Source organism: Salvelinus alpinus, chromosome 9 (assembly GCF_045679555.1).
Source record: "Salvelinus alpinus chromosome 9, SLU_Salpinus.1, whole genome shotgun sequence".
Classification (NCBI taxonomy): Eukaryota; Metazoa; Chordata; class Actinopteri; order Salmoniformes; family Salmonidae; genus Salvelinus; species Salvelinus alpinus.
The window spans coordinates 21,184,053-21,195,706 of record NC_092094.1 but is presented as its reverse complement, the minus strand read 5'-3'; the positions used below and the strand labels follow the sequence as shown (position 1 = coordinate 21,195,706).

Below are 11,654 nucleotides of genomic sequence, written 5' to 3'. Positions count from 1 at the left end.
ACTAGGACCTCCTTAACAACTAGGACCTCCTAAGCAACCAGGACCTCCTACACAACTAGGACCTCCTAAACAACCAGGACCTCTTAAACAACTAGGACCTCCTACACAACTAGGACCTCCTACACAACTAGGACCTCCTACACAACTACGACCTCCTAAACAACTAGGACCTCCTAAACAACCAGGACCTCCTAAACAACCAGGACCTCCTAAACAGCTAAGACCTCCTACACAACCAGGACCACCTAAACAACTAGGATCTCGCACACAACTAGGACCTCCTAAGCAACTAGGACCTCCTAAGCAACCAGAACCTCCTACACAACTAGGACCTCCTAAACAACCAGGACCTAAACAACTAGGATCTCGCACACAACTAGGACCTCCTAAACAACCAGGACCTCCTAAACAACTAGGATCTCGCACACAACTAGGACCTCTTAAACAACTAGGATCTCACACACAACTAGGACCTCCTAAGCAACTAGGACCTCCTACACAACTAGGACCTCCTACACAACTAGGACCTCCTACACAACTAGGACCTCCTACACAACTAGGACCTCCTACACAACTAGGACGTCCTAAACAACTAGGACCTCCTACACAACTAGGACCTCCTACACAACTAAGACCTCCTAAACAACTAGGACCTCCTAAGCAACTAGGACCTCCTAAGCAACTAGGACCTCCTAAACAACTAGGACCTCCTAAACAACTAGGATCTCCTACACACGACTAGGATCAACTAGGATCTCTTTGGATTTGAACATCACCTACAGTCCCCCTGTCTTTCCTGATTCACTATGAAAATTCTTTGTCAACCGGCGCTGGAGGCTTTCAACCTTCAACCAATCAGAACACAATAGCCAGCTCCAAGTTGAAAGTGAAAAAAAAAATAATCTAATATTCTGTCTGCTGTTACCTGGGCAGTGTCTGTCTTCGGTATTGTTACTCTGTATGTACTAGTAGGTGCCACCTAGTATTAGGTTGTAGTGGTAGGTGCCACCTAGTATTAGGTTGTAGTAGTAGGTGCCACCTAGTATTAGGTTGTACTAGTAGGTGCCACCTAGTATTAGGTTGTACTAGTACGTGCCACCTTAGTAGGTGCCACTTAGTATTAGGTTGTAGTAGTAGGTGCCACCTAGTATTAGGTTGTACTAGTACGTGCCACCTAGTATTAGGTTGTAGTAGTAGGTGCCACCTAGTTTTAGGTTGTACTAGTACGTGCCACCTAGTATTAGGTTGTACTAGTAGGTGCCACCTAGTATTAGGTTGTAGTAGTAGGTGCCACCTAGTATTAGGTTGTACTAGTAGGTGCCACCTAGTATTAGGTTGTAGTAGTAGGTGCCACCTAGTATTAGGTTGTAGTAGTAGGTGCCACCTAGTATTAGGTTGTAGTAGTAGGTGCCACCTAGTATTAGGTTGTAGTAGTAGGTGCCACCTAGTATTAGGTTGTAGTAGTAGGTGCCACCTAGTATTAGGTTGTAGTAGTAGGTGCCACCTAGTATTAGGTTGTAGTGGTAGGTGCCACCTAGTATTAGGTTGTAGTGGTAGGTGCCACCTAGTATTAGGTTGTAGTAGTAGGTGCCACCTAGTATTAGGTTGTAGTAGTATGTGCCACCTCATCCCCCTCTCATCTCTCTTCCGTCAGGAACGTGTCTGCGTACGAGGTGTCCTCCTCCCAGGCGGTACAATCACCACAGCACTCCAAGCGGCTGAAGGAGAACACCCCTCCACGTTGTGCTGTGCTTCAGAACAACGGCCCTTCCTCCGGCTCCAGCTGCGGACCCCCCCTGGGCTGTGGAGGGTGGGGACGGGGCGAGGCAGAGCAGGCCTCCAGCACCACCAGGGACCACCATCAGCACCACAACGGGCAGCGTCAGACCATCATCATCCCTGATACGCCCAGCCCTGCCGTCAGCATCATCACCATCAGCAGTGACACGGACGAGGAGGATGATCACAAGAATAGCAACACCAACCATACTAGGTACAGGTCAGCCATTTTGGGCCAGACATGAAACGCAGGCAGGGATCTGGGAGCCAGGGTTAAATACATGACAGGAGGCCATGTTTAGTGCATGTTTAGTTTCATTACTGAAAGAGCTGGGTTTCATTTCAGTTCCAGCCAATTCAGTAAAAGGAGTGGACATGATTGGCATAAGGGCATTTTTTGGTGGATTGATCTGAATTCACTATTTATTATGGAATCGACACCAACATTGGTCAGAAGGTTAGTAGGCTGACCATTACTATATGTACCATTACTAAAAAGTGATCCTCCTCCTTGCAGCTCATTCAAGCAGAGGAAGAACGTCATCAGCTGTGTCACAGTACACGACTCCCCCGACTCTGACTCATCCAGTAACAACAGTCCCTATGCAGTAGAGTCCAGGCAGCCCAACAACAACGGCTACCATGACTCCAAGACCACCCTGCTGGACAACTACAGCAACGGAAACAACCTTCGCTCCATCATCATCCCCCCTCTGAAGAGCCAGTCCAGCGAGGTGCTAAGCGAGTGTGAGCGCCTGATGCCAGGTACCTACACAGATATCTACACAGGTACCTACACAGATATCTACACAGGTACCTACAGAGACCCACACATCCACACAGACAGGGAGGGATGGTTGATAGTCTTTCTTCTCGAGTATAGGAAATACTATTATTGTTGTTTGAATTTTTTTACAAATGTATCCATTATTATCATTGTTGGTACTACAAATGAACCTTCGCTAAGCTTTGCCCCATTGGTTACTGTTGCTACCTCGGTTCCACATTTTTTTTTGTGTGTTTATACTGTACTCATATGTTCTTTTCTTGACCTGGATTGACCTTTTGACCTTGTTCCCTTTACTCTGCAGATGCAATGAATCATCAGAATTCGGCATACAAGTTCAAAACCTCCAACGGCGTGGGCATGGTGTCTGGCAACAACCACCTGTCGGGGGGCGTGGCTTACCGACAGCAGCGCTCAGGGCCAAACCCCTTCCAGCAGCAGCAGCCTCTCAATCTCAGCCAGGTATGGAGAGAGAGCCAAGTAAGGACTCATCTAAATTATTTATATCATTATCAATCAATCACATGTATTTATAAAGCCCTTTTTACATCAGCAGATGTCACAAAGTGTTACACAGAAACCCAGCCTAAAACCCCAAACAGCAATCTATTCAGATGTAGAAGCAGAGTGGCTAGGAAAAACTCACTAGAAAGGCAGGAACCTAGGAAGAAACCTAGAGAGGAACCAGGCTCTGACGGGTGGCCAGTCCTCTTCTGGCTGTGCCATGTGGAGATTATAAGAGTAAATGACCATTAAGGTCAGATTGTTCTTCAAGATGTTCAAAGGTTCATACATGACCAGCAGGTCAAATAATAATGGCAGTGTTTGTTGAGGGTGCAACAGGTCAGTACATCAGGAGTAAATGTCAGTTGGCTTTCCATAGCCGAGCATTCAGAGATCGAGACATTAAGTGCGGTAGAGAGAGTCAAAAACAGCAGGTCCGGGACAAGGTAGCACGTCCGCTGAACACGTCAGGGTTCCATAGCCACCGGCAGAACAGTTGAAACTGGAGCAGCGGAATGACTAGGTGGACTGGGGACAGCCAGGAGTAATCAGGCCAGGTAGTCCTGAGGCATGGTCTTAGGGATCAGGTCCTCCAGGATGGGAGGGAGAGAGAGAGAATTAGAGGGAGCATACTTAAATTCACACAGGACACCAAATAAGACAGGAGAATTTCACCAGATATAACAGACTGACCCTAGCCCCCCAGCACATAGACTATTGCAGCATAGATTAACTGTGTGGAAAGTGAGATTGTCATTTGGATTGCACTGACTCCATCCTCGTATCTCTTCTCGCTCCTATCCAGGCCCAGCATCACATGGTAACTGAGCGGAACGGAGGCCACCGGCGCCAGCAGGCTTACATCACCCCAACCATCGCAGCCCAGGCCCCCTACTCCTTCCAGCACCACAACAGCCCCTCTCACACTGCCAACGTGCACACCCACCTGTCTGCCACCCACCTGGCTGCCACCCACCTGCCCGGCCAGCCCCACCTCTACACCTACACTGCCACGCCAGCAGCCCTGGGCTCCACGGGCACTGTGGCCCACCTGGTGGCAACCCCGGGCTCTGCCCGCCACACGGTCCAGCACACCACATACCACACACCGGCCATTGTTCACCAGGTACCCGTCAGCATGGGGCACCACGTGCTGCCCTCACCCACCCTGCACCACAGCCAGTACCAGGCTCAGTTTGCTCACCAGACGTACATCAGCGCCTCGCCTGCCTCCACTGTCTACACTGGATACCCACTGAGCCCCACCAAGGTGAACCAGTACCCTTACCTCTAGAGCCAAGCCAACACACTGGAGACCCAGACCCCCAGATCCAGACCCCAGCAATGCTGCTGCTGCTCACTCCATGTCCTCCCTCCCCATCCCCACTCCACAGACAGAGAGATAGAGAGAGAGAGACATGCAATCTTTATAAAACTGTCACGTTTACTTGAAGACATAATGACAGAGAGGAAAAAGGTAAATAAATAGACAGAGAAAGGAGAGGTGGAATTTCTATTATTACTTTTCTTTTCCCAAAAAATTCTCCAAAAGGGCCAGTTTTGCTTTGTTTTCTCTCTTGGTTTTATTTCTACTTTCAAATGAGAGTAATTTCTCATTATTTTAACGCAAGGTCTTCATAACGGGCCTTTGGGAGAGGTGGAGGCTTTTTGTTCTCCTAAAACAGCTTTTTGTTTGTTTTTGTTTTCCCGTCTTGAATTGGAAAGGGACTGTTTTAACAAGGGGTCCCTCTCTGGATGTTGGAATTCCCATCATAAGAATTCCCATGAGAATTCCCGTGAGGATTTGGGAATGAAGGTGAAATACGGAAACCTGCTGCTCTTCAAAGAATACAACAAATAATGATGGCCTTGAACTGTCTTAAACATTTCCAAATCATTCAATGTGTGGGGGAGAGAGAACGAAGCATCCCTCTGCATCCCACACCCCTCCTTCTCCAGGAGTCAGGAGTCTTCTGGAAATATAATCAACAAAAGACAAAAAAATAGGTGTTTTCCCTTTGTTTTTTAGTTCTCACCTTTTTGAGAAGACTTATGTTTTAGCTATAGGAGTTGTAGCTGGGCCCTGTTTTTAGAATGTAGCAGTCTGCACCCAGATTATTTTATGAATAACTTTTTCTGATACCAATAGAATTTATTTGTTCCTCTTTTTTCATTGTGATTGCACAAAGTGGTTATAATAACATAGGCATGTACAATGTGATTGTCTGTGTGTGCGTGTGCTACTGTCAGCCATGTGTGTGTAGTCCACCTCTTGCACCTTTGTGCTATAATACTTGGAATCCTCCGTAGTCTTAGGTTTGACCATTGTTCCCTCGTAGTGCCTTACAGATATAACGACACAGTTTACTTCGCTGGAACCTTGAGAACCAACAGACTAGCTGGAACTGGTTCCTTTCTTTGACGTCTTATTGTCAGGGCAGATTTGATTTCTCTTCCAGGTGTAGGCTTAGCCCCTAGCTCTGTTTCCTATCCTTATGACAGTATACTACAGCCATAAGAGGTTAGAGTTCATATTTAACTGACCTTTGGCTTTTTTGTAAAGTGTACATGAGTTTAACTTGCCTGGGGTACTGAACCAAAGTCGTTAGATCAATCCTCTTTACATTGTGTGCTGGATATACATTTTTATTTGTGTACAGTATAACTGTAAGTCACCGTGGCGCACATACATACAATGGCTTTAGTTTGAGATGTGTTACTTTGTTTTTTATTATCACACAAGGGAGTCGGTGCCCAGGAATAATAGAACAGAGAAGTATCAGCACAAGGATCCAATTAGGGGTAATGGAAAAAGCAAAAATACAAGAAAGTGACTGTCAAAAACATTTATGTGATGAGTTCATTTGACACATCAATAGTCCAGAGTTCGAGAAAAAATAGGAATCTGAGGTTAACAGCTAAACCAGTAGAAAGGCCTGATGGGAAGTGGTGGTTGCTATGGCGGCAATCCTCAGAAGGCCACCGAGAGAGAGCCTGGTTGTTTGCAGTAGGGAAGCAGAGTATTGAGGACTGTTGAGAGGGGTTGCTGGGTAGGAGTAAGACCTGGGTTCAAATACTATTTGAAATCTTTTAAATAATTCTAACGTTTGCTTTAGAATGCCTGCAGTGCCAGATGGGCGGCGTTTGCAGTTTTTCAACCATTGCATTGCGCCAGGCAAACTCAATCCATTGCAGCTAAAGTATTTGAAATGATTTTAAATAGTATTTAAACCCAGGTCTGGCAGGAGTGAGTGAGTGAGTGAGTGAGTAAGGGGGTGAGTGAGTGAGTGAGTGAGTGAGTGAGTGAGTGAGTGAGTGAGTGAGTGAGTGAGTGAGTGAGTAAGGGGGTGAGTGAGTGAGTGAGTGAGTGAGTGAGTGAGTGAGTGACTGAGTGAGTGAGTGAGTGAGTGAGTGAGTGAGTGAGTGAGTGAGTGAGTAGTAGAAAGCATTTGGTTGGTCTGGGTAGGAACTGAGGATGGCAGAGTGGTAGTGTGGCATTCCTCATGTAAATGGGACTAAAATAATAGAATGTTGGCATGGAGCAGGTTGGTAGTAACAGTGACGGTGGGCAGGAGTTACAGGAGCACTGCATGAATGCACACCTAACTCTGATACAAGTTGTTGTGTTGTTGTAGTGGTTTTGTAAAGATAAATGGAAGTTATTTAGTCATTTCTGCCCTGAGGGTTGTGTAGCACCTCTCCGCATAGAGAGAGACATGAACGGAACAGAAATGCTACTGCGTACACCTGGAAGGGCTTACTATCAAATGGTCTCCATTTGTTGAAACTGTATCCATTTTGTCTTCGGAATCATGTGTTCACAGATAGCATACCACCAGAAAGGGATACATGATAGTAAGAGAACTGATTGGGCTGTTGCTTCTATGTGTTTGCTGCTTAATTTAATATCAGTTGTATTTCTCGTAGCCAATGATATATGATTACTATGTTTGTTGTAGTGTCCTCATGAAGTAGGCACATCAGAAATACTTGTGGTTTTAGTGAGAGCCTTCCCCCTTATCCCTTCATGTCATGCCATAGTACTTGCATTTTAAGTGATTATTTTATTTCTACGTTATTATTGAACTTTTTAAATGGCTGTAGGTACAGTATAAACTGTATTGTGTTATTTTACAGATTGTTGCAATAATTCTCGTGGATGTTTTTATCAGTGATTTGTTATTAGGCTCATTTCTATGTTGATTTGTAACTGGGAGTTGCTGTACAGTGATGTTATGTATTCATAAGGAGGGGTGTATACCTGTGTACAGTGATGTTATGTATTCATAAGGAGGGGTGTATACCTGTGTACAGTGATGTTATGTATTCATAAGGAGGGGTGTATACCTGTGTAAAGTGATCAGGCACTGTTGACAATAATAAAGTTATAAAGTTGACAATAATCTATTTGGGCCCTTATGGGTAGGTAGCTTAGACTTGAGTGTGTCAGATCAAGGTTTGCTCACTAAACTAAACCTTAAACAACAACATTTTGGTACTTCACCAATAGGCCACCACACTCTCTCAAACTGGCTCCACCATGCAAGCCTTGGGTTCCAGGCAGTCAAAGATGTGATGCGTAGCATGTATAGGTTGCTGGTTACATCATTTTCTTTCTGTTCTGTGGTGTATCTTTGTTGGTACTTTTTTGTTGATTTCCATGAGGCCTGTGGGCCTAAGAACACAGATAAGGGAGATGCTTTTCCACATAAGTGGTTGGCCCCTCCATAAAGAGGCAGACTACTGAAACATTCCACCATAGGGAGAATCTGGCATCCATAGTGCACACCCTACAGTCTCCATAGCTCTCTGATCTGATGACATGTCATTTTGGGACCTTTCTTTCTTCCCACCAAAGAAATTCAACATGTTGATGATGTACAGTACAAACACAAACAATCCCCATGTGGTCTGGCAATAACTTCTGGTCTAAACAAGTACCTTTACAGCACGTTGAGTGTGCTTTGAGGGCTATTGATGGGTTTTAAGCAGATGTTAGTGTGTGAGGTGTACAGATAGTACAGTAGAACGGCAGTATGGGCACAACACACTCATATATGAATGATTCAAGTTGCCATAATATCTTAAGCTATTTGACTGCCAATTGCAGTCCACCATTCTCAAACATCTATGATTTGAAAAAAATATGTTTTAGATCTGTCACTCGTTACCCCCTAAATGTTCCATTACCCCCTAATGTTCGTTACCCCCTAAATGTTCCAATGTTGAATCTCAAACTTCTCTCTGAATTGTTTTACTTGTAAGTGTTTTTTACGTTGTCAAAGTTATATTTGAGCTTTATTAATGTTGTAAGCAGATTCATTTGTAAAAAACAAAAACATGTTATACGTTAGTGCGCCATGGAATGACCTATAGAGTGAAATAAAGAAAACTAAAAATACCTTTAAAATAATGGTCACTAGCACACAATGAATGTAATATGTAACCTGCTTCATCTGAAATGCTTTAGATATTTCTGCTTGAGTGATCATTCATTTAAGTAAAGATTTGATTTCTACATTGGCGCTTGCACCGCCAGGGTTGTGGGTTAGATTCCCGGGTCCACGCATACGTAAAAATGTATGACTGGAAGTCGCTTTGGATACAAGTGTCTGCTAAATAGCATATATTATTATTACAAAAGAAATTGTTGCCATGCAAGATGCAATAAGTCTGATTCCAGCTAAAACAACTTGACTCAACATAAATTCATAGAAAAATGAAAAATGTTTCTTCCAATATGGGGTTTTCAAATATTATTTATTTGATTCCATTAAAACATTTTCCAGTATAATCTATATTTAGCAATATACGAGAAGCCCTTTTAACCCTACACTCAATTTTGTTTCAATGGACTTGCTATATTTTGAATGAAATAACATTTTAATGTGTAAAATATTTTAGCGTCGTACCACTTTGTTTAACGTGTTATGTGTTTCATGGAAAATATGATTCAGAGTGTGAGCATCAACGTAGATCCTTACAATTACCAAAATGTGGTATTCTTGTGCTAATGAAGTTTGTTTACTTTGAACATCATCTCTCCCCTGCTACAGTAGCCATTTCAATGTTAGAATAATGCCTTCCAAATAACTAAGCTATACCCTCAGAGCTTTAAGGTGTGGTTTCAATTAAAGAGAGCTGTGTAACGCGGTCTTTTGGTGAAGCCTGGTATTTTTACAACTTTGTTGTTCTTGAAATACTTGCGCTACACAAGAAGTGTTCAGCTTCAAACTTTTCCCAGAGTGTGATTGCGAGTACTCTTTCTGGATCCTTGTATGAAATATTGTGAAACATTTCTGAAGGCATGGAATACATTGCCAGTTAGTCTTCTCAGGTCAAACCCCTCTGAAGTGACTTAAATCATTTTAACACCTTACCAGAATAGAATAATCACACAACCTCTCCTCCCCTTCGTGAGAGCTTTGCAAAGTACACTCTCCCAAAGAAGCAGGGAGGTAGGAAAAGTACTTGTTTTACAATTATTTATTTTATATGCATCACTGAAACTCTGTAAACTCAGTAATAACACATTTTTAAAGCCCTTCTGTATGAGTATTGATGTGTCTGTGTTTGTATGTTTGTCAAGGGAATCACCCCCTTTTTCACCCCCTTTAACCGTTTGATGCCCCCTTTAATGGAATAGGTCAAGTGTTGTCATTTGGCCAGTTTTTTTAAACATGTACTTAAGAACCAACATGTCATATTTTCTCCCCTCTTGCTAAAGACATGTTAGAAGGCTCATTTTCCGATTATGCACACATTTTGAAACAATTTGGTTTAGAAAATGTATTGTTTAGCTATTTCTTGCCAGCTCAAACCGCAAATGAGCATTGTACTAATGTCCTTGAGCGGATGGGTTATTGCCTAATGAATTCCCATTGATAAATCCCAATATAAACCTTGCTTCTCCATAGATGACAGAGGGACAAGGGATGAGATATAACAGTAAACTGCTGTAACTGTCATACTGTACTGTAGTCATTTTGCAGTAATATTGATCCTGATTTTGGTTTTGTACTTGAACAACTGCATTCACAAAGAAATGGGTAAAAAAATGATATTTTTGTACAAAGTATCAAAACCTAAGAAAGCATCAAACCCTGTCCTTGTTGTGTGTCCATTGCTGTATGGTTTTTCAATGGTGTTGAAATCTCATTGTTGTTCAGGCTATTATGTGCTGCAGTATTTCCTAGTATACTTTTTTGTTAATTGTCTCTCATTTACATTTTTATTTTTAAGAAGTGTGTTTGTTGTCTCCTTAATATCTGTTGATATAGCTTTCTATGTACCATATTCCTTAAACTAATATTATTGAGTATGTTGTGAGAATGGATATTTTACTGGCTTTATAGAATGTTTAAAGAAATATAATAATGAGAATAAGAAGAATGATTAATTGAACTCCTAAAGAGTTGAGTACTTGGCTACTAAGCGCTTGTGTTACCATTAAGATGTTGTGTGCTTCTCTTAATCATTTTCGTTGTAGAAAAATGGAGTGAATTTAAAATAGGCTTCAAAAAAACAAATGATAGCATTGTACATTTACAGGAGGATTTTAATCGACAACTTGGTCATAGAAGAAAATAGTGATTTTAATTGCCCTCTTTACTAACTGTAGGGTGAAGGGGCTGGCATTGTGGTGAACTATGTTCTAGCTTGTTATTCACTGTTACTTTTGATCATTTCTTCGGTCTCCGAGGTGAATCGAGTTATTCATGAGAATTTGTATGCTCACATATGCATATTGTATATGTGTAGAAATGTAATCACACTTTGTCTTGGATTTACATTAAACTGTTAAGTCACGGCACCAGTCTCCGTCTCATACAATAGTCATTATTTGTAACTGCTGTGTTTGTGTTGGGGAGGGTTTGTGGTGGTGGTGTGTACACGTTATCAACATGGCAAATTGCTTGATGGTTTTTACAGACATAATGATGCACCTGATATAACCTGAAGGACACCTCACTGAAGGAGCTAGTTGATGCATGATGTTTCACTGCAACTCGAGTCAAATACATTTATTCTAAATGAAGGAATCACCAATTTCTCTCAAGTATTTAATTTGTTGATCTCTATTTTTTGCTTTGACTAGTTCCGTGAGTGCAATCAACTTTACACTAGAAACCCTATAACCCCAGCCTAGAAAATACATAACTCTAGCTGGAGATTACTTTAGTAACACTGAGGTACAGTAGCCAGACTAAGCACAGTTCCAAATCCATCCTAGATGTAAATGTTCTACTGACCATTTTATGCCACTAGATGGCGATGATTAACCATATTTTCTTGCTGTGATACTAAAATCAGTTATTTACCCTAATTTTCATAGTTAAATCAAAGTGTTAACCAGTCTTGTGTCTATTTGATGACATCGTTTATTTATTGTTTCTAAGTGGCCTTACTATTGCTTTTGCTAACACATATTTGAAGTAGGGAAAAAAGTTTATTGTATACCTTCCCTGACAATGCTTTCAGGAAAATAAAAGTTTAACATTTTCTGTATAATACAGTTAATCAATTACCATTCAGTCTGTCTGTCTGCCCATGTAATAGCTCAAGGGATTGGGTGCATCGCACG

At 42.2% G+C, this 11,654-nt stretch overlaps 1 protein-coding gene across 9 annotated transcripts in view; it reads left to right on the top strand.

Annotated features, from left to right (window-relative positions):
- Window positions 1-10,889, top strand: part of LOC139584488 (homeodomain-interacting protein kinase 2-like) — a 117,777-nt gene extending 106,888 nt beyond the window's left edge. For 4 of the 9 annotated variants that reach the window (XM_071416426.1, XM_071416419.1, XM_071416418.1 and 1 more), the window contains 4 exons: window positions 1,655-1,993; window positions 2,297-2,592; window positions 2,871-3,046; window positions 3,876-10,889. In XM_071416426.1, the coding sequence (XP_071272527.1) occupies window positions 1,655-1,993; window positions 2,297-2,592; window positions 2,871-3,046; window positions 3,876-4,364 (1,300 nt within the window). In that variant the 3' untranslated portion in view covers window positions 4,365-10,889. The remainder of the gene's footprint in view (window positions 1-1,654; window positions 1,994-2,296; window positions 2,593-2,870; window positions 3,047-3,875) is intronic. The other 5 variants (XM_071416424.1, XM_071416425.1, XM_071416421.1 and 2 more) reach the window with 4 other exon arrangements.
- The last annotated feature ends 765 nt before the right edge of the window (window positions 10,890-11,654 follow it).